The sequence below is a fragment of the Xiphophorus hellerii genome, chromosome 6 (assembly GCF_003331165.1).
Source record: "Xiphophorus hellerii strain 12219 chromosome 6, Xiphophorus_hellerii-4.1, whole genome shotgun sequence".
Lineage (NCBI taxonomy): Eukaryota > Metazoa > Chordata > Actinopteri > Cyprinodontiformes > Poeciliidae > Xiphophorus > Xiphophorus hellerii.
The window spans coordinates 6,339,104-6,363,450 of NC_045677.1; the positions used below are offsets into that span (position 1 = coordinate 6,339,104).

The following is a 24,347-nucleotide window of genomic DNA, read 5'->3' on the forward strand; positions in this document are numbered from 1 at the left end:
GCTTCAACACAAACAGAGATGGATGGACAGGAACCAGTTTAACTTGAAACCGTCGAATAACGAAATGCAGAAATACTTAATGAAACAACTTGATGAGATGTTTGACACAAATAAAAAACTAAGTGCTAAACTTAGACAGCAGCAAGAGCTGGCAAGGAAAGGACTCTCAGAGAGCAGACAGAGCAAGAAGTCAATGGTTTCTGTTCAGACTCAAACAGATTCACAAGAAATTCCAAAGCAGAAAACAGCAAATTATCAATCTGCTGCAACACAAACTGAGATGGATCTGCAGGAAACCAGTTATCCAGTAAAACCAGTCAGTCGAACAGCTTCAACACAAACTGAGATGGATCTGCAGGAATCCAGTTATCCAATAAAACCAGTCAGTCAAACAGTTTCAACACAAACTGAGATCTCTTTAGTGCTACAAAAACAGCCCTCTGAAACACAACTGAATGGGCATCAGGATCAGCAGACCAAGATATTCAAGAGATCTACAGGTAAGAATAGGACAGAGTCAGCAATGAAAGCTGCCTGTGAGCTGGAGATCCCCAATAATGAAAACAGTGAACAACAAGAATTTTCTATACTGGGAACAGTTGTGGATCATATAGCCTCCATTAAAACATACATTCATATGATTGAAACACAGATCGCTAAAGTAGAGCAGATCAATGAAGGACAAACGGTCTCTGAAACCCAACTAAGTGGGGACCAGCAAGATGACAAAAAACCATCAGAGAAATCTAAGTGTAAGAACAAAAGAAAGGCAGCAATGAAAGCTGCCTGTGAGCTGGAGACCCTCAACAATGATACGGTTTCTGTGGAAGACACTGAACAAGATGGAGTTTCAATACCGGAAAACTTCTTTTCAGAAATATTCGGGGATCAGACAGCCTCCATCATAACCGAGATTCATAGCAATGAAACAGTGATTAGTGAACTACAGCAGGTGAGTGAAGACAAAATGGTCCCTGAAATACAACAGAATGGGGATCAGTCAGATGAGAAAAGACCATTGGCTAAATCAAAATGTATGAATAAGAGAAAGACGGCAATGAAAGCTGAAGTAGAAACTGTTGTAAACCTAATAGAGACAGATCTATCAAACTTGATCCACAACAATAAGACACCAAGAACAGATGTAGAAACACTAGAGATCCCACAGACAGATTCTGAGCAAATAGAGACAAAACCTTACAAAGTCTCAGACGTAACAGGTAGGGTTCCTGTAGTTTGCACAGAAGGGGAGAGTGGTCTAATGGAAAAACAGAGAACATCGCCTCCACAGATAAAGGTTGCATTAAACAAAGATGGAATTCAAACAACACCTGAGGAATCAGAGACTCAAGCAGCTGGAGAGTCAGCTGAGCAGAACAATGTCTCAGAACAAGAAGAGAGCGCCATGAAAAAGATTTCTCTGTGGAGGCGATTCAAAAAGGCTGTAACTCCATCATGTCTGCGCCAGTTCAAAGACAGAAGTAACGTCCATCCAGCATAGACATCAATTTATATTAGATTTAAAAGGGGGTGGGGCCATGTGTGGGTTGGGTGATTGGTGGTAATTGGAAAAAGAGCTACTGTTGTTGTTAATTGGACATTTTAATATTAAAAAGCCAGGACTGCACGGTGGGAAACGTCTCCCTGTGCAGCTGTGGGTTCACTCCGGGTGCTCCGGCTTCCCCCTTCAACATCAGTACTCATGTTCATTCATTGTAAGATTTTTATTTCTAATTCTAAACAGAAAATAAGACAACCACATTATTAATTAAAGGGAGAATTGGAAAAAGAAAATGTGAACAACATGGAACAAAAAGAGCCTTTTAGAAGTCTAAACCTATACAAATTGGAAAAGAATTTAGAAAATGATTTATCTTTCTGGGCAAGATATATATATCTATTTCTAAATTTAATTATATATATAGACATAGATATCTATCTATATCTATATCTAAATCTGTCTGTCTCTCTATAAATGTATATAAATCTATATGTAGATATCTATATATTTATATATAGATATCTACATATGGATATCAATCAATCAATCTATCTACACTCAACAAAAATATAAACGCAACACTTTTGTTTTTGCTCCCATTTTTCATGAGATGGATTCAAAGATCTAAAATTCATTCCAGATAAACAATATTACCATTTCTTTCAAATGTTGTCCACAAATCTGTCTAAAAGTTTGATAGTGAGAACTTCTGCTTTGCTGAGATAATCCATCCTACCTCACAGGTGTGTCACATCAAGATACTGATCTGACATCATGATTAGTGCACAGGTGTACCTTATACTGCCCACAATAACTATCAAACATTTAGACAGATTTGTGGACAACATTTGAAAGAAATGGTAATATTGTTTATCTGGAATGAATTTTAGATCTTTGAATCCATCTCATGAAAAATGGGAGCAAAAACAAAAGTGTTGCGTTTATATATTTTTGTTGAGTGTACATACTGTATATCTACCTCTTCCTCTCTCTGTACATGTACGGATATACATGTACGGATATATATATATATATCCTACAGTATATATATATATAAAAAAAAAAAAAAAATTCCCTTCTCACCCACCGCGGGTGGTTCTTATCCTCTGAGCTCGGGCCCTCTACCAGAGGCCTGGGAGCTTGAGGGTTCTGCGCAGTATCTTGGCTGTGCCAAGGACTGCACATTTCTGGACTGAGATGTCTGATGTTGTTCCTGGGATCTGTTGTAGCCATTGGTCCAGTTTGGGGGTGACTGCCCCGAGGGCCCCGATGACCACAGGCATGGATAGCTCAATAGATAAGGCATCAGTATATCACCCGAGAGGGCAGGGTTCGAATCCAGTCTGGGTCCTTAGGCAAGACCCTTCAAGCTACTGCCTACCTCATACCATGAGAGACACAAAAATGCATAACATGCCGGCTCAGACGTCGCCCGGCCAAACAAGGTCTGCGTCAGGTGTTGGGGAACCAGAGCACCTTGATGACAAATGGGCTACTGGAACAAGACGGAAATGGGCGAGAGATGAAAATGTGGATCTGTTGGAATATATATATATATATATATATATATATATATATATATACACACACCCCATATATATATGTGTGTGTGATTATCTATCTCTATCTATCTATCTATCTAAGGCATATCATTGCCCAAACAGATTTAACAACAACAAAAAATCACTACTTTTTTTTTCCGAAACATATTTTAGGCAAAAATAATAAAGAAATAATAATACCACTTTTAGCAAAACAAGAAAATGACTTAAGCCATTATTTTAGGAAGGTGACAATAAGAGATAACGTGTACAACCTAAACACATCCTATGCCATTTACCTCAATAATTTTATATAAAAATGAAATTAAAGCAACAACCGAAAGAGACCCAGGAGGGTTAAAAAATCTTTTTTTTAAAATAAACTTTATTTACAAATAAAGCATATACAATTGCAGATAGTAGCATGCTCGCGGTGCTGGGGTAACAAATCCACAAGATTCCATGAGAAAAAATAAAAAATAACAGTTTACAAATCAAATTCATCACTTAAGGTTATAAGTTTCATAGCTTTAGAGTTGGTGCACATTTTTAGAGTCTAAAAAACATCTTACATAAGCTCTAAAAACAGTAAGGTTGGTTTATTCTTAGCAAATTTACAGGCATGTATGTGGAACTTAGAATAAGAATAATAGAATAAGAAAGTTTATAATATATTCTTTCCAACAAATACTATTATTGGAAATACCAAGGAAAACATATTTAACATTCAAAGGAATAATAATAAATGTATATTACATTTCCGACTAAAGAAAATATTGAAGTCACACCAAAACGTTTTGCTGAAAGAGCATTCCCAAAACAGGTGGGGTTAATGTTTCTTGTTTGATGTGACAAAAGGAACAAAGAGGATCAATATTTGGAATATATTTATTCAGTACTGAATTTACAGGGTAACACCTGTGTAAAATTTGAAGAGAGCCCTCCCGTACTTTATTTGAGACAAAAAACTTTCTTGGCAACAACCATGTTTGTTTCCCAATCAATATCTAAATAAAGATTGTTCCAAAAAAAGATTGAAAGCAGGTTTGGTAATAGTATTCCTCTGGATTATCTCTCTGATATGTTTATTTCCTGTTTTAATACTAAGTAACGGGTCTGAATTACCAATAAATAACTGTGGAGAGCTGGGGATATTGGACATGGGCTCTACCTGAGGTTGATATAAGAAATTTCAAACCTGCTAAAATAGCATCGAAAACAACAGCAAATTCTTTAGGGGTCACAGGGAATTTATATTAACAAAGAAACTCACCATAATTAAATAGTTGACCATCCTCATTAAACAATTGTTTTACAGATAGAATATCATTATCCACCATCATTGATCCATTATCATTATCCATTATCCATCCAAAAGTTTCTGATGTAAGCCCATCTGTACCAGGAGATTCATTTGATTTAAGACTATTAATAACTTCTTTAATTTCATCAGGCGTGATTGGAGAGTCGCATAATATTTTATTTTGGTCACCAATTGTTTCTGTGCCACTTAAGGAATTAAAGAAATAATCATGTTCCTCGGGAGAATGTCTAGACTCATACAATGATTTGTAAAAAGTTTCACATATATTTCACATATAGTTTCCTTTGTCAACAATTCCATCACCAAGTGAAAGACATAATTAGATCACGTATGTTTTAACATATTTATATTTCGTAATATGTTTAATACCTCCTATTACTACTTTTCGAAGTAGGCTTACTATTAATCTGACAAGCCTGATCAGGACGTACTGTATATCCTAATGTTCTGAATAAGACTATCTGGCATTAACATGTAAGTTTGGCTTTATTCTTAGCACTAGAGAATAAAAGGCCTTCCCGTAACTGTGTCCCAACCAACTTGCAACACAAAGTTACACCCTTGATACACAACTACTGTATGTGTAATTTGGAGAGAAAAAATTGGTGCATTTAAAAAAGTCCAGAGTGACACCTCTTCGCTCTGTTTCAACCCATCTCTGCTCGCAGCCACAGGTTGCTCACCTGTACGCATATCGAGCTTTCTGTAGCAACCGGTGGCTGCGAGCGAGCGCGCGCGCTGCCATTCCAACACATTTTCTGTGCGTGAAGGAACGAAGCTCACGCGGCGACGTTTATCCGGAAAAACTCCGCCTGCCCTGACGTCGCCATCAGCAACAGCATTAACCCAGGTCGTGACTTCAAACGCAGCACTTGTTCCAGCAGGAAAACGGCGTTGACAGTAGATATGCTGGCGGTAGCGCCACGTCAACTAAAACAAACTAAAGCGTGAACAGGACTTTGCCGTGTTATTAGTCTGTTAGTCTGCGTTTTAACACCTGTCACCATGCTGGACCCGTCCTCTAGCGAAGACACGGGCGGGGAGTCCGACCCTGAAGTTACCAGAGAGCCTCCGAGGAAACCGTCCGCCTTCTCAGAGGCAGAAAAGCAGGGAGACAGCGGGCGGGCGGGCGGTCAGCAGCTGCAGTTTGCCGAACCCCCCGGTGAAGGTGCAAAAGACTGCCCCTCTGCGGTGGACGATGAGGAAAAGAAGGAGCGAGAGCGTCTTCAGAAGGAGGAAAAGGAGAGGAGGACCAAGCTGCAGATCTATGTATTTGTTCTGCGGTGTATTTCCTATCCGTTCAACGCCAAGCAGCCCACCGACATGGCCCGAAGACAGCAGAAGGTGAGACTGAACAGCAAGGAGGCTTTAGCTTCTCAGTGCAGGGAATTAATATTGGAGAAGTCTCAACCAAACAAAGCGAACTCTTCTGCTTTAGCAAACCCTTAAAACATCACAATTTTACATGGCTTGAAATGAAAATAATGCACAGAACAGTTCAGCATAGTGTTAACCTCAAATGATTGAAAAACAAATAGTTTCTTTCTTTTCCGCAACACATTAAGTTTATTTGGTTTTCAAACAATCAGTAGGTTTCCAACTTTAAAAGTGCCTTCCAAAACATACACACACTGCATAAAGTGTTGTAGATCTAATGTTATGTCCGTTAGGAAATTGTGTAAACATTGTGTATAATGCAAAAACAATTAAAGACACAAATCACTCAAGGAGTCTGTTATACTTGGCAACGGAGGCGCCGTCAGAACCCTGGAACACTGAGATCTTAGTCTGCCTTTATTCTCACAGCCATCCATCACTTCCCATCAGTCAGCTACAGATCCTTTCCAAGAAATTTGAATATCATGGAAAAGTTGTTTAATAACCATAATTCAATTCAAAAAGTAAAACTTTCATGGGTTATAGAGTGAGGGCCTACAGTTTAAACAACTTCAACTGTTTGTTTGTTTACAGGACCTGAATGTTGTAAATTGAGTGTGACACACTAATTATCTACTAAACTCAAAGCACCACCAGATGTCATTAAATTGGTTCATTTGGCTCAGTTCAGTTCAGTTCAGTTCATGCAAACTCCATGCAGAAAGACCCAGGCCCCGGGAATTGAACCCAGGACCTTCTTGCTGCAAGACAACAGTGCTCTCAACTGCTCCACTGCACCATTCTCTGGCAGTATCTCTCCATGATACCGTGAGATCATCTGTGTCATTAACATAACAATGTTTTATAAAATAAAAATTTTTTTCAGCAAGAATGTTCAAATTTTATTTAAATTCTATTTCAGTACAAAAATCTAAGATGAAATTAAATTCAGTGTCAAATTTTTAACAGATTTACACAGTGACAAAGGTCTAAAGCAAAGCACAGAAACACCTGCAATATTTGATGAGGCTGTTTAATATTTAGGCCAGAGCAGCGAAAGCAAAGGCCTGTTGTAATCATACTGTTTACTATTTTTTTTCTTCCACCTAAAGTACGTGGCCTTTTGGAGGCCTTATCATAATCAATAATAATCAAAACTGCATGAAAATTACGTATTTTAAAGGTCGTGCAAAAATCACAAACGGCTCAACAGCGCCACCTGGCAACTTTCAAAATACCCTCCGTATTGACCTCTCTACATTGACCTCTCTACATTGATCTATCTCAACTGGAAACACAGACATATCAGAAACATTATTTCTTTCCTATCTGCTTTATAACTTCGAAGGTACTAAATCCTGATACTGTGTCATCAAGCTCATAACCAGGTTGTGCACATGCTTTCAGCAACGGTGGGGCTTGGTTATTAACTTAGTGTCAGTAAGTGTAAATAACTCACAACCCATGTATACCTTGTGTTATGTGATGCAGTTTGGATTGTTCATGTGTTTACTGCTTTCTGAGGAAATGGGATGTAGATGGATGAGCCAAACCACTTTTGGAACCAGTCGTGTATGTATTTGTGACAAGATTTTAACCCAGTGTATGACAAACCTTCAGCATTCTGAAAATGTACTCTCCTGTTTCCTACAATGCTATTGGAAGGGAAATGGATAAGAATATAAATATAGCAGGATTGTATAAATTTACTTTATTTGTAGACCAGATGGCACTGTGGATGTCAGCCTTGGTGCTTTGGTCTTTCGTACTTTGCTTGATCTGTCTATTCAGCAGTAATCATACTTTATGACATTTTGTAATTTTTTAATTATTGATAAGATATTCTTTATTGATCAGTCACAGCAACAGAGTATCTTGCTAAGGGGTTTTACTTCTTTTTACTCCAAGCATCAGCTTCAGTCAGGTTCTATCATAGCCTGAATTATTAACTATATTATCCTACAATAAGTTTACTACTAAACAGAGGAGTAATGAAGGGGAGGAACTTCACTACTACTTCACTATGTAGTAGCTGACTGAACTGTCAGGCTACGGTTGAAGAGATGTTGCAGAATCCCACAGAGCTGGTTTGCAACTTCAGGCCTTCAGGACTCCAGGGCTGATACCATCTGGACCTGCAGCCCGGGTCCAGTTCAGTCTCTCCGGGTGCCTTTTCAGTTCTAGATACAGAAAAGTGGGAGGGGGACGCAAAGGGAGCAGCAGCATCTCCTGATGTGATTGAAGACAGACTTGTGGAAGCAGAAGAGTCCATGACTGAGGTGGAAGATGGAACATCTAAGATCTTACAGGAAAGCTGTGGGTCAGAGGAAGATGGGATGTGTGTATGACTGGGGACAGAGAGGATGATGATGATGATGAGTTTGTTCCGGAACTGAACCTTTTGTGGAATGCGTTCAGCTCATTTGCTCTGTGATCCAGGGTTGTTATTCTGGATTTCAGAATCTGGAAGCATCTCACTGTTCTGGTGCCAATGGTGCTGCCCACACAGGAGTTTATAGTCAGTCACACACTCAGTCATGGCACTGATGGGTAGATTATCTAATCTATCTATTGATTTGATTTATTGTCATTGTACAGTAAACTCTATAAGACAACTAGTAGTACAGCTATTTTTGGGGCATTTATAAACAAACAGTCAAATCAGATTAGACTGGTGTGATCTGGGGAAAAAAAAACCTTTGGTGGGCAGGACAATGGCGTAAATCCCAGGGGGTCGGGACCCCCCCAATCTTGGAAAAGTCTAGAATTGTCCATCCCCCCCCCCAAAAAAAAATCATTGGAGAGACATTTGCATCTAAATGGCTTTTCTGCCATTTATCTCAGAAAAAAATAAGAATTAATTTTAGTTTGAAACGGGAAGGAAGAGCTGAGCAAGTGGACCCAGCTCTGTGTGTGGGAGCTGAGAACAGAAGAGAGAACAGATAGAAATTTACAAAATGTATGCCTTTATGTCTCACTGTCTTCAATGTAGAGCCTTTAAAACCACAAAATAAAATCTGAATATTTTTCTATAACCACCTTATTCCTGGAGGCTTACTGGGAAACGATTATGGGTCTTACTTTCAAGACCCAAATCTTAGACATATTAATATCTGATGTAAAGAGCACAGATTCAGGTGATGTTACCACAGTTTGCTTTTATCCTCATTAAAACATGTGTAATACAATGGTAACATCACAATCTGATTATAAAAAATAATGTTATGCCTTTTTTTCTTTTTTTACACCATTTTCCGTAGAATATTGTTGTATACCCCATGTCTATATGGAACTCATTTTTCCAGTCATGTACTCCTCTTTAAGTTTCACTGTATTAAGTTTGTACCTCCTGCTTCCTCTGTTTTCTCTGTAAGGTCAACAAGCAGCAGCTGCAGACAGTGAAGGAGCGCTTCCTGGCCTTCCTCAATGGAGAGACTCAGATTATTGCTGATGAAGCTTTCTGCAATGCTGTGAGAAGCTACTATGAGGTGAGGGGACACAAGCTTCATGTAAATAATTCCTGTATTCAGAAACAGAAATGTGTGTTGGTCAAAGAAACTCTGATTCTCATCAACCACCTTGATTCTTGTCATAACTACGGACACATAATTCTCTGTTCACAAAGGCATATCATCCCTCACTGCCCTCTAACTGCGCACCTCTAAAAGCTATTCTAGATTATATTTGTGGTTCACATTGAGCTACATAAGCAGAGGAAGTGATGTGGCTTTTAAGCTTGACTCATACCTTGATGAAGAATTGATATAAATTCCAATACAGGCACGCCTGTATCCAGTTTGAGTGAAAGGAGGCGTGCGCAAGCCACAGCGAGACCTGCCAGCCCGGTCAAGTCATTTAGAAACAATTATAATGTTTCATTGCCAAGCTACTGTGGCCGACAGGTGCAAGGACATAAACGGCGAAACAAGCTGCAAACACATGTAAAAAAACATCAACAGCAACAACAAAAAACAAACAAATGCAACAGAAAAGCTCTGCAAACAAAAAAATCTCTGCAATAACAGAAAATAGAAGCAAAAACCTTCAATGAACAAAACAAATCCAAACAAAAAGGGACACAATCACAAATAAAATCCTACAAACCCCAAAACTGCCATCATTAACAAAATGGTGCAATTACAAATAAAATGGTGCAATCACAAATAAAATGGTGCAATCGGAGGAAAAAGGAGCAAGAGACAGAAGCGCTGCAATAGCACAAAGTACGGCAGCCCGTTTCTACGGAAGCCTGTTTCTGCCACTCAGTAAAAAAAAAAAAATATATATATATCACATTAAGTAATATATATGTGTGTATGTATATATGTGTGTGGGGGCGTGTGTGTGTGTGATGACCAGAGGTTTTTGTAAAATGATTTTTTGACCACTTTTTGAACTTGAAATGTCAGATTAAGTTAATTTTTGTTTTTAACAAAGTTGTAAGAGATTTTAGCAATTATTCTGTCTATTTTTACAAGAAATAAAGTATATGGATTTATTCTTCACCAGACAGATGACAGCCTGCAGATCCCCGTTTCTTTGTCTCTAATCTCTGGCTTCTCCTCCTGCATGAATAATTTAGTGATGTTTAAGGGCCTCAATTAATTTGAGCAGCAGGGTGGGAGGAAAGTCTCCTGCCGATCACTTTATAAGTAATAATGGCTGGCAATTTGTGGCGCTCTACAGAATGGAAAAGAAACATATAGAAATCAGAAAGCAGGATGATGGAGGACAGCAGTCTGAGGACTAATCTGGAGATTATCGGATACAATAGACCAAGAGCTTCATCCTTTGTCCAAACAGTTGTGCTTTAAACAATTGTTCATTGTTTCAGTTATCATGAACATTGTGAATGTCAGAATGAGATCATCAAGAGGTAGAAAAACCCTGATGCAGGCCACAGACAGAAATGCACTGGTGTGCTAGTGAAGTCGGTGCTCCCCACAGGGTGGAAACCCACAGTTGGCAGGAGTCTATTGGAACCTGGGAGGTGGAGTTGAGGTTGGAGCTCGTTGGAAGGTTGGGGACTGTCTCGTTTGGGCAGCTCAGGTTTGCTAGCTTGTTTGGATTTTATTTTTTTGGCACTGTCTCTGGATGGGGTCGGCCAGTTGGAAAGGCCACCTTAGGTTTTTAAAGATCAAGTCATAGCAAAGTATGTCCAGCAAAGTAATTTTACTTGCTGGACATAGAGCAAGAATAACTCTTGGGATTACAAAGTTTTCAGGACACCTGTACCAGACACGATGGTTTATGGGCCTATTTGTTTTTAATTTCTGTTGGAATTGCATGGATTGTTAGACACTTTGTGCTATGAAAAGTATTTCAGATAATTTTCTTCTGATAAAAAGAACCTTAAATATTTTACTCATAGTCTTTCTTCCCACAGTATCTGAAAGGCACTGTGGGAGTAAGTTGGCTCATTGATTTCTTAAAGACCTCTGGAAAGGTTGGTAATTAATTGACTTGACCTATTTTTGCTGATGTTCTTTCAGTCTTACCAAAATACCTCAGTGTGGCTGGGACTTATTTGGCTGCAAACAAGCCAGACTGCACTTAAACTTAAACAATTTTCCCTTTTTTCCTTTGAAAGTGTTGACATGTTGAGCTATTTCAGTGGACCATATGAACAAATAACTAAGTATGTTCTTTCTCTCTCTAAACAGGGTTTTCTGAAGAGTGAGAGAGTTTACCGAATGGTTCAGAGTGGTGGGTGCTCAGCCAATGACTTTCGCGAGGTTTTTAAGAAAAACATTGAGCGACGGGTGCGCAGCCTTCCGGAGATCGGTGGCTTGAGTAAAGAGACTGTGCTGAGCTCCTGGATTACCAAGTATGATACCATCTACTGTGGGGAGGAAGACATGCGGCGCCAACCACAGCGGGCACACCTGAGTGCTGTTTCAGAGCTCATCCTCAGTAAAGAGCAGCTGTACGAAATGTTCCAGCAGATACTGGGCATCCGCAAGTTTGAGCACCAGCTGCTATACAATGCCTGTCAGGTAAGTGGATTTTTGTCAGCAGATGACCTCACCTTAGGGATGCATTAACGTGTTTATTAACTGATATTTTTTAACATGTCAGTAATTGTCCCAGAAGTAAAAACTGGGCTAATGTTAACAACCATTTTTTCTTGCGGTTTGGTTTTCTGGAAGGAGGCGTGCAGGAGGTTGGTCATGTCAATGGAATAAGTACATCTTTATCAATATTAAGGAATTATTCATTCAAGCTACTATATCTTGCTGAAAAGTTACTTGTAAATAGTTTTATGTAATTCCAAGGGCACTAAGATATTTGCCCTAGAAACTAACTCTCTATGTTGTGACAGTATGGTATGAGACAAATAAACTGTGAGGAAATTGAACTAGAAACAACCAATCAGAGCCTGAGGCACATCTTGGCTCTGTTGGTCACAATCGTTGTTTAGCGCCACTCACTCTCTCCCATTCCCCCTGTTGCTCTCTGCTAATGCTACAGGTTTTCCCTTTCATCAGATCCTGTTGTGAATGCTGAGGCATTTCAAGTACACACTGATGACATGTACACTCGAAATGTACATGTTGTATTGGCAGACACACACACAAAGACATTTTTCCCATGTTATAAGTGAAACAATCTGCCAATGGAATAAGGACATCTTTATCAATGTTAAGGATTTATTCATTCAAGCTATTATCGTGCTGAAAAGTTACTTGTAAATTAGTTTTGTGTAATTCCAAGGGCACCAAGATATTTGCCCTAAAAAACTAAACCAAACATGGTAAGATTTTGTGTTTTTAGCAGTGGAGGCAGAGACCGATAAGTCAGCCAGTTATCTGTTCAAGTCCTGCCCTATCTGATCCAGCTGCTCATATTTATCTAAACCCACATCACAGCTGATTTTCCACCTGCTCCTGTACTCTTAAACTGACACTTAAAAAAGTATTCAAACCCTTCTGAAGCTCCTAGAGCTGGTGCCCCTGTTGAATTATAATTTTTCTAGCTTAACAGACCTTAAACATCACCATTGTTTAACTTCTCCACATGATCCTCATCCTCACAGCCCTCAGCACCTGTCTCAGTTCTTTCATGTTATCCCAGAAGAGTCATCCAAACTCACTGCAGGCGTGCAAAGCTCCACTTGTCCTCTGGACCCCATTTCATCTAAGATTATAAAGGACTGTAAGCAAAGTAAATTAAGCTTGTTACTGCAACCTGCATGACCACAATCCATCCCTCCTTAAGTAAGTACCTGCTGAAATATTGTTTATTGTAAAAAATAAAAATAAAAAGGGGGGTAGGGGGAGATTTTTCTGAAAGTATGTGACAATTCAAGTTGTTCTTTCCTGCAAACAAAGTCTGAAGAGTGCAATGAGGGCTTCCAGGTGTAAAGGCCATTAGAATTAATCTGAAAATCAGAAAAGATGACCAAGAGTATTTCAAAACATCAGAAATGACAGCAGCCAGCAGAAGTGGAATAGTTCAGGTTATGTGAGCTCTCACCGAGTCCCATTCACTTAGATTCTTTTCGGTAGACTTTCTTCCGGACCAATCAGTGAACAGGAGGAGAAGTTGTGGACGATGACATTTGTTTTCTGCAATGTTTTAGAATTGCAGCCTGCCTGTAGTTTTTATCAGTGACACCAGAGGAAGTGAAATAAGCCATCCAGTTTGTGTTGGTCACACTTCCAGATATTGAATTAACATTAACAGCCGCTTTGTTTTGATCAACACTTCTTTCTCCACAGTGCAGGACGGTTGTTTACGGTGCAGGCAGTTTCCTGTAAGCTTAATCGTGTTAAACTGGCCCATTTCATAGGTGACAGACAAACGTTAGTGATTATGTGTCACTGCCAGACATTAACAATACCTACACACCAACTATATAGTCTTAAAAAGACAAACATTAAAGAAAGTTTATTAAAATATATATGTTTTGCACTACAGCTGTGTCATCCTATTTAAAGTGTCCAGAATATTTTATTTTTTTTTAATCCTTCATCCTTGACTTGTCATTTTAATTGCTGAAGCTGTTGGTGTGTAGAGCAGTAAAGACAGGCAGCGGTGAGTAAAACAAGAATTATATTTTAAGATGTCACAGCAGGGCTTCCGCATGTCCAAACCAGAAACTTACCTTTTTTAAATTGCTTCTAAAACAGGGATGTTTTTCACCTTTTAGACAGCGCTCTTCTTTTTTTCTGTTTCATTTTTGTTTGCTTTTTTACAGCTTGACAATGTGGATGAACAAGCTGCTCAGATCCGCAGAGAGCTGGACGGAGGCTACAGCTGGCTGAGAAGATTGCTAGGGTGAGATCTGGTTTCTTTAGGATTGTGTCAAGCAATTTATAGCACAATATGTGTTTAAAATGAGCCACACATTTAATATTGGCTGCTCATAAATACTTTACTAATAGTTTGAAAAGTTTAGTGTTTGCAGGTGTTTTTATATGTCAAGAAAGTTAAAGGTAACTTTTCTCTGTACATACTATAGGAAAGGACGAACCCAAAGTTTGTCTCTACTGACATGGGGGCTTTGTACATTGAAGAGTTGCGTTCTTCTGTCAACTTGCTGATGGCTAACTTGGAGAGTCTGCCAGTGTCCAAAGGAGGTCCAGACTTCAAACAGAAGCTTAAGCGCTCCTCTATGAACAATTCCTTCTTGGATATAGGGGATGAAGGAGACATACTGTCCAAATCTGATGTTGTGCTGACCTTTAACCTGGAGGTTGGTTAAGTATGCAAGATGCTTGCAACCATAGTATGTATTTTATTATTATTATTTTTTTTAGAAAAACAAGTGGAAGGAAAAGGGCATGGTTTTGTATTTTAATAATGTGAAATACATTTCAGCTCTGCCAAGCCAAGATGTATTTTCTTGTACATGTATAAAATGCCAGATTCTGTTCTAACACTCACAGATAAAAGTCAGTCTGTTGCAAGGGAACAAAAATGTCACCTGTTAGCAGCAACTAACGAGCTCCATGTATTTATGTTTCCTACATGTCAGATCTAAAACATTTTGACTTTATTTTGAATAAAGTCAAAATGAGAAGGTTGAGGATCAGGTCTGTCTCAGGCTTCTGTGGCGCATTTTTAATATCCTACAATACATGCAGCACACAGAAAACTAAACCAGAATAGATCATTTAAAGATGTATTAATCTACTTATTTAAGTCTAAATAGAGGAGGAGGTAGCTCACCTGGGACTTCATGCATAAATGAGTGCGCAGTTTTCACAGTAAAACTTGGCATACGGATAAATTTTGAAAAGTGCGTCGCACAAAAAAATCCGGATGTATAAAGCCGTGCACACGCACATGGCTGCACACCTTTCCTTTATTCATCCCAATTTGCGGGAAAAGGAGCGCAGCTGCTGGTCCGCCTGTCGCCACCCCTAAATACATATGTAAATGAGTATAAATACCCGGAAATCTGCCACCATGTGAAGCATTAACCATGGAAACACTCTTGTTTGTAGCAGTGTAAGTGTTTATAATAATAATTATATATTTAATTTAAAAGTTGCTTTCAGGGGCACATAAAGTCACCTCACAGAAACAAAAATAATACATAAAAAAAAGAGAGATTGTGCAGATGCCTGTTTGAACAGCAGACTGTTCAGCCGGGATTTAAAGACAGTGTGTCAGAGAGTCCTTTGTGGGGAATGTGAATGTTTATTCAAAATAGTAGATGCTTTTTGGGTTAGATGCTTTTTGGTCTAAATAACTGAATGTTGTCAGAGTTTACTGTATTTTGGTGAGTTTTGACGCTTTGTAGTTTGATATTGTTCACAGAAATAGTTTGCGTGAACTGACGCACATTTTCACGCCAGGGGAAATAAAGTATGTGCGTATATTTACGCAAACTTTGACGCAAAGTAAATTTTTATAATACCAACTTGTGCGTAAAATATGGTGCCGCACATTTTTTGTGCCTATGCACGCTTTATACTGTACATGAGGCACCAGGTGAGCAAAGAAAGAGAAGGTGCAGAAGTTAGATGTTAACAAGGTCAGCACATTAAACTAATTGCTGCCGACTAGGGCTGTTGTAAACAAGTATTTTATTGATTATTCTTATGATTAATCGAATAATCGGATGATGAATTTTTAATAAAATAAAATATCGATTAACATAACAGCACTATTGCTATCGGATATCAACATCAATCCAGTTTTTCATTTTTGAGCATCCCTAACCTGTAACAATAATAGCTCACTTTCTAAACCTGAAGAAAAGTTATACAGGAATCTGAAATTGTATTTAATTTAATAATAAAGAGACGGGCTCACAAATAAGCTTATAAGAAATTTCTACTTCAGCTTTAGTTAATGTATTCATCTTCAGTCAGTTTAATGGATGACCTCTCACCTTTCCTAGCCATTTATAGCTTTTGTGGGGAATTTGACACCTTCGTTAGTCACACACAGAAACTCATCTACCAGCTATGTACACCACGATACGCTCCGCCACCCATTTGTTGCGAGCGTGTGAAATTACTGTGAAATGTATTTTCCGGTTCGTCATAAAGCTATGCTGTCCAACTACAGAACAGCCGCCCGCAGTGTTCAGTCTATCTGCTCACCTGTATACAATAATCCCACCGCTCTCTTCCCCATAGTTCGCTCTCAGCCATCAGCTCCGGAAGGAGAAAGGCTGTCGTATGCCAGGCATCTCGCCAATCAATTTAAGGATGCTTATTGGTCCCCGAAAAACAATGAAAACCCGGACATTATCATCAATCAAAAAAATCCTCCCAAACCGAGCTTAAAAATGGGAAGTTATGCTGCTAGCAGTTAGCAACAATTCATAGGCGGAAGTGAGAGTGCTGCCCAACATAAATAATAACCCGGTCGGAGCACGGTGCGCTAAGTAATAAAACATGTTTTAACGAAGCTTCAAGGCAGATAAATCTTCCTCGAGGAATTTTAATAATTGAGGTTCTCGAATCATTTGAGGAATAGTTTACAGTCCTACTGCCGACGGTTTGCAGCACTGAGGAGGACGTGGTACTTGGTGAACTCCATGCCCAGTTTAGGCAGTTTTGGTAAATAATGCTGGCCATACAAAATATTGACACTTAAGAAACTTTCACTTAGGAGTGTACTCACTTTTGTTGCCGGTAGTTTAGACATTAATGGTTGTATATAGAGTTATTTTGAGGGTAGAATAAATTTACACTGTTATATAAGCTGCACACAGACGACTTTTCATTGTGTCAAAGTGTCATTTTGTAGTATTGTCTCATGAGAAGATATACTGAAAATATTTGCAGAAATGTGAGGGGTGTACTCACTTTTGTGATACACTGTGTGCATATATACAGTATATATACAGTATATAGTATATATATATATATGCTTTCAAAAATAAAAATGTAGTATTAAAAAGTTTTGAGAAGAAAATAAAATTCTGCTTTCAGACTGAAAATGTGTACTCTTAGATTATGACAGAAAAATTCCTCCATAAACCTGTAGCTGGAACTGCAATTGTCCTTTTTAAAATTATTTTTTATTTAATTTTTTTTCTTTGACAAAAAAAAACCCCTAATGAAATCAAATTAGGTTTTTGGTTATAATGTGACAACCTGTGCAAAAAACTTGTTTTATCACCTTTACCCGTCTAAGTAAATGTTGTCTGACAATTAATCCTAGGAATAATATTTTAGTATGGATCCTCCCATGTCTGTTTCAGGTTGTCATTGTTGAGGTCCAGGGGCTGAAGTCAGTCGCTCCAAACCGAATTGTTTACTGCACCATGGAGGTGGAGGGCGGAGAAAAACTTCAGACTGACCAAGCAGAAGCTTCAAGACCACAGTAAGTTTGCCTCAAAGGTTAATACTCAATAGCTCTAACGGGCAGCAATAGCCTTTGTGCAAGCAGTGAAGGACAGAATTCTCTGACTGCCTTGTGTGTAAATATTCCCTCTGCCCTCACATCATGTCTCCATGTGTGTGGTTAACAACAGTCGCCCTACTGTTGTAAACTTTGAAAGTTTTTTATGATAGTTTGTGTCTTCCAAAATTCAAATCAGCAAGCAAGCTTTTTAAATGGTAAATGACTTTATCAAGTCCAATTCACTTCATACTACCTTCAGTCAGTTATGGATTCACACACGTGATGGTGGTGAGCTACTGGATAGTAGCCACCAGTGACGTGCGGTCAGGGGAGGCAGAGCCTCGCCTGTCATCATGGAAAAATAATATAATGATAAGATAATTCATATTGCTATTCTCACCCGTGTTTTGTACTATAAAGTATTTATTTTCATTTAGCTTTACCAATTTTGATTATTTTTCTTAAAAATTGCTGAATTTTCGCAATTTCCCATTCAAATGCTCAGAAGCATGCTGAGCCTCACCTTGGATTGCGCAACCTCTCGCTAACTGCGCTGACTGCCACTCGTTGAGAGCATGTTCCTCCTGTCGGTACGTCGCCAATACAGTGATGAAAAAACTTTTAATATATAAACTGATTTTCCATCATTAAGCTTTTCTATATAATATACAATGTTTGTTGTCACCAACGGTGTGTATAATGTGATTCGTGTGCTGAGGAGTAATCAGAAACAGCAGAGAACAGACTCGAGGTGAGGCAGGCAGTTTTCTTGCCTCATGGCAGGGGGCGCAGTAATGCGGGGAGATCTTAAAATCTCGTTCCATAAAGCTTGGACAACCAAAACTGTTTCTGTGGTGCTTGTTAAAAGCTCAAAGACACAAAATGGAAAAGCTACTTAAGCCACATTAGCAGGATTAAATTAAATCTCCTGTTTGTTGTGTTGTGCAGCGGATTTAGCTCATCTTGCAGGGCTAGCCCAAGGTTGTATTGGGCCTTGAGCAGAATTTTACTAAAGAGCCACTTTTGCTGCTAAAAACATCAGCACCTGTAACAGCATTTCAACATAGATTTAGTAAACTCTAGAAGACGGTAGTTTAATTTGCCAACCTAAAAAGCAATCGGTGATAATTGTAGTTTATTGAGATGCATTTGTGAACAAATGAAGCTCAAACTCAAAGAACTCAAACTCTCTGAGCATCAGATTGTAGCTGTGTTAACAAAGCAATCTAACTATGAAGATTGTTCTAAGAACTTTTAAAAAGTAAACTTGTCAGCTCCTTAAAATCTTACATTTAAATGTTAAGGAATTTAAAGTATTTTAATTTATGTATGCTGAAACCATACAATCAAATTTAATAGAATTGATATTTTCCATGAACAAATGGTAAATTTCTATATCTGTGATCTGTGTTGAAATATCAGCGTTATGGCCTTCTGGAGCCACCTACTTAATTTGGATTAAACAGAAATGCAAATAATTGGTATTCATATTAATATGAATATCAATTCATATGAATGAATTGATATTTATTGTTTTTAAGACTAGCTGTGGATTTAAATGGCATGTCACTGGCAATGTCTTTCCGTAACATATAATTACCCAGTAATATTTTTACATTTCCTGTCAACTTAATATTTTTTACTACAAAAACATGGTGGGCTGCTGGTGGACTGCCTCGTTGCCCCGACCACGGGCTTAGCAAGTTTTCTAGGGGAAACCCTGTATTTTTTTATTTTTACCTTACATGCTGCAGCTTCAAGCAGACGTTCGATGTGAGAATAAACTGTCAGGTGAAGCTCGAACGGCGCTAAGTCTGTGACATATTACGTCTGTGTACCCTGTAGTGCCAGTCCAACAGTGAGGGCCGAACCCAGCCCAGCCCACTAGCCCGATGACTTTTAAATAATTTTTTGGTTTATTTGTTTTCTGACCGTCATGCTCATCCGGGTGAGTGTTAGTAGTTGTGCGCTGCTTTACCTGCTGTTGGCCGCTTCGGATGTCTTTTTTTCTGCAGTGAGTTTTGATAACTCACCATACTCCATCAAGAGCTTGTTTTTTTAAATGTCATTAAATTTGTTGTGTTGATGCATTTTGTTGCTTCAACCCCGATGTATTATTCCAATCTCAAGACGCAAACTCTCAGAGCATTAAAGTTTCACATGACAGGGCTTAGACTTTGCTGCACAGTGAGAAGGAAAGGAGGAGATACACTGACTTCTGAAGGCTGCAAAGAATGAGATATAGGTGACTGGTCCGTCATCTACAACAAAAGACAATGATCAGGGATTATGATCATATACGTTTTCACGAAAATTGGCCGATTATGATTAAGCACACCACTACTAACAATAAATTATCTACAAACAGTGACAGCTTATGTTCCCCAGATGCCATCTGAACTCCTGTAATGTCTGTCCTCTGCTTAATCTACTGATTTAACGGCTCTATAAAAAGGGCAAAAAGGAGCAGTGAAACAAAGATCTCTTTCCAAAGAACAGGGATCTGATAGATCTCAGTTGAGTTTTATCCTTGCTTATAGTTTGATGTACAATGCTGCAATTACATTAATCATGGTTTGGTGGAATACAAACTTGGACATCATGTTTTTATTTATTTATTTCAAGTTTTTGTTTGCTCTAGTGGCCTTTATTTGAAAGTAGTTAGACAGAAAAGAGGGTGATGAGAGGGGGGAAGACATGCGGCAAACGCCACCAGGCTGTAATCCACCGCCACGAGGATTACAGCCTCAATACGTGGGTTGTGCTTTGCCCCTGCAAACAACCCGGGTACTGTAAACTACAGTACCCGGACATCATGTTTTAAAGAAAGAACCATCTGACTGAGTCAAAAGCCTTCAATGCGTCTAAACTCAGTACAAGGGTTTTTTGTTGTTGTTGTTGTACTACATGATTTAAAATATGCAAGATTGTCTGTTAAGGTAGGATGCTGCTACATTAATGAGAAATAATATGAACTTTTGATTTTAGCAAATGACTGCAATGAAACAGAGTGAAAAATGTTAATTGGGTCTGAATACTGAATACTAAAGTTTTTGATGTTGTTTTGATCACTTTTTCATCATATTTATTGTTTCATAGTTTTTAATTTGGTGTTTTGTAGATGGGGTACTCAGGGAGACTTCTCTACAACTCATCCCTTGCCTTTGGTTAAAGTAAAGCTCTTTACAGAAAGTACTGGTGTCTTGGCTCTGGAAGACAAGGAACTGGGCAGGGTAAGTTCAAAAATTAAATGGAAATAAATACGTGTGAATTAACCACTGATGGCTGAGATGGATTAGTTGCTTTTCCTAAGGATTGGTAATAATATTGGAAGAATTTGTTTTTCTCTCCATGAAGAAGGGCAGCACACTGTTAGGAAAATGTGTACTTGCAATATTGCTGCATATATTCCAATGTAAGAGTTGAGATTAACCTACATTTAGTCACTGGCCTGCAGAGTGTCTCCTCTTTCCCCTCCCAAGTTCCGTATCCAAACCGTTTAACAGAGATCTTCGATATTGTTGTTACTCTAGTTTGCTAGGTAGTTTGCTCTGTTGGTTAAAACTGTAAAGTAAACCTGCTAAACCAACAGCAAGAGCAAACTACCCTGGTGAAAAATTAATATACTAAGTATGTTAAATTTTTACATACTTGAGCATACTTTAAGTCAGACTAATCATGAGTATACTTCAAGTTCACTTAGGATTAGTTAACTTAAAGTGTGACATTTTGGAACAACTAATTTTGTGCTATTATACCTGTTTTACTACAATGTAAATAGTGTTAGTATTTAAATTGTATTAAAGCACAATTTAAAGTGTACTTTTGAAGTATACTTCAACGTACTTTTTTGGACAACTTAAGTTACACTTAGTATACTTTAAGTATATTGCTTTTTATGTAATATAAATGTGCTTGATTAGTATATTTTGAGTGTACTATTTTTGTGAATGAATTACATTTAAAATATATTTAGAATGTATTTTCAGCATTACATATTTTATATATTAGTAGTGTGATTACAGTATGCTACAATTACATGTTTGGTTTATTATAATTGCTAATGTAGTAACTTTTTAGTTACTTAATGTCTTTAATTATTCTGCTTTGCCACTTTGTACATTACATGCTTCATACACACTACAGTACTGCAAACACATCAGGCTACCAGAACACAGAAGGATCAATTACAACACACTTTCCAGGTGAAACTAATTACATTGTACTTTCAATATATTCACATTTTGGTAACACTTTATTTGATGGGATGTGCATAAGACTGACATGACACTGTCATAAACATGACATAACACTTGTCACCCAACTTTTAAAACAACTTCTCATTAAAAGTGTCATTATTTACCGAATGACACTTCATTACACCTGTTAGTATGTTCCTAACAGGTGTCACGTTTATGACAGTATCATGTCAGTCTTATGCACATCCCATCAAATACAGTCTTACCCACATTTTTCAAGAGTACATTGCCAATTTTCTATCACAGAATTGTACAAATTGTCAATACATTCAAAGTTTACAGACAACATGCTTATGAAAATTAGCACACTTTAGAAGAAATGTGAAAAATATTTCATCAAGGACAGAGTATTGTTTTAACTCAGTATCACAGTATTCCAGTTTTACTCCAGACAAACTGACATTTCTCCTTCCTAAGAACAGTGAGGATCAACAACAGAACTTTCCCATTAACTGCACTGCTGCACTTTACAGAAGTAGTCAGCAATATCATAGAATCAGTTGATGTTGGCATTAACTATGAAGGTGTTTTAAGTTTGTACTTAAGGGAGACAATCTACCTTAAAAGCTTCCTTCCATCATGATCTGAACACGTTGATCCTTGCAGGGTGGTGAGGGGGGCTGGTGGTGCCCGTCTCCAGCAGTCATCAGATGAGAGGCGGGGTTCACCCTGGACAGGTCACCAGTCCATCACAGGGCCCTGAAAGCTAAAAACAAATAAAATGTGTGAAAGAGAAGTGGTACATTAACAAGGGGAATAAATTCTGTCCAATTATTTTTTTAAATCAAATCATGTTTATTAAGCACTTAGTGTTGGTAAAACACCAGTTTTTACAGTTAAAAATGTGGCCAGCTGCTCATTTAAAAGAAAAGAATCCTTAAAGACCATAAAGACGATGTGAAGGTTCATCCTCAGAACTGGTTGGTGATCTGGTGGAGCCAGAGCCTCTTCTGAGACAGGAAAGTCTTTAGGTTTTCTAATTTCTGATCCCTGGCTTCCTCTTTCATCTTCATTTGCTTAGACTGCAAAAATATGTCAAAGATAAAAACCAATGATGAACGAGTTATAACAACAGCCTCACAATATCAAATATTCTATATTTCTGAAGTATTTGTTTTGAAAATATGAGTATCAGTAAACAGTGGTGGTCCCAAGGCAAGAAACAGAACTGAGCAAATAAAGTGGGCTTATAGGGCTCAGTAGGCTGATTTAATTACCACCAGAAGTGATTATAGAGCTGCTTTCATGTCTCAGTATTCACTTGTTAAGATACAGTAAAGCCTTTCCAGCATAAGGCTTGTATTTCTTCACCCACTTTCAGATGGTCCTGATCCCCACCACCAGTGGTCCAAAGCAGGCAGAGTTCCACCGGATGGTGGTCCCTAAGAACAGCCAGGACACAGATCTGAGGATCAAACTGGCCGTCCGCATGGACAAGCCTCCCAACATGAAGCATAGTGGGTGAGTTTGTTTCATTGTCTGTGCTGCATTGGTAATGGAAAGGTATTTACTGCATAGGTTTCTCATGTGCAAGCAGGAAATTGACTGTTCACACATCAGATTTTGTGAAAACACAGAGCCATTGAATATTATCGACATTAACTAATATTATCCAACAAAAATCTTTCAATCGTCTGACACGTTGACAGATGCACTTCTCCTCTAGCCTTACAAGAAGATTGCCATTTAAAAATTCTTAGAAACCACTGTTAAAGGGATAAGTCTGATGCAGGATCTGAGCATGGCAAGATGAAACCCGTGGAACATTGAACTTGACTTCAGGTGTAACTAATATTACAAGGGGCTTCTGTCCCAGGTATCAGACAAAATTTGAAAATAGCTCTTAAAATCACTAAATAAATATTAAAATACTTCATATGAAAAATTGTTGAAGGTATCTTAAAAAGATTTATTAAAAGATCAAATAGCAACTAGAAAATTTCGGAAGAAATTTAGCCGGGGCCTGCCAAGGCGCGCCCGTGGCTCTGGGCCCGGCGTCGTCACGCCACAAATCGGCATCGACGCTAAAGAACGCCGCAACGTAATCAGTGGCACGCGGAGAATCGCAAGAACGTTAAGCGAGGCGGACGTGCACCATTCAGTATTATAAAGTAAGTATATCAGCTAAAATCAGCAGAAACGCTAATATTAGCGTCATTGCTTTCATCAGTATGTGGGAAATCACTAGGATATTTTCTGTAATTGATTTACTCCATTCAGTATACTAAACTTTGCTAAAAAGTAAAATAAATAGCTAATAGCTTATTGAAGCTAAAATGCTAACGCTAATGAACCTTGCATTGAACTGTTTAGTAACAGTTCAATGCTCATAAACTGCAGGAAGGCAGTTCATTAGCATTTACCTAATGATTGTCACAAATATAAATTTTCAATAACGCACACACACACAACATATTACAGTTTAAAAATATATATTGACCTTATGTTAAAGATTTCTACAAACTTTTTACAGGTAAAGTTTACAATGAACCAAAATTACAACATTTAAAGAATACCATAAATTTAAGAATCTA

At 38.2% G+C, this 24,347-nt stretch overlaps 2 protein-coding genes across 3 annotated transcripts in view; one reads left to right on the forward strand and one right to left on the reverse strand.

Annotated features, from left to right (window-relative positions):
• LOC116722129 (WW domain-containing adapter protein with coiled-coil-like) overlaps positions 1 to 24,347 on the reverse strand; it is an 81,504-nt gene that overhangs the window by 5,621 nt on the left and 51,536 nt on the right. The gene's annotated exons all lie outside the window — the stretch shown is intronic.
• LOC116722131 (calcium-dependent secretion activator 2-like) lies at positions 5,218 to 23,278 on the forward strand. Its single transcript, XM_032566301.1, is given in 9 exon segments — positions 5,218 to 5,710; positions 9,118 to 9,231; positions 11,407 to 11,739; positions 13,944 to 13,992; positions 13,995 to 14,023; positions 14,208 to 14,441; positions 17,412 to 17,533; positions 20,676 to 20,787; positions 23,135 to 23,278. Coding segments are annotated over 9 exon segments (1,476 nt in total). The 5' UTR covers positions 5,218 to 5,371.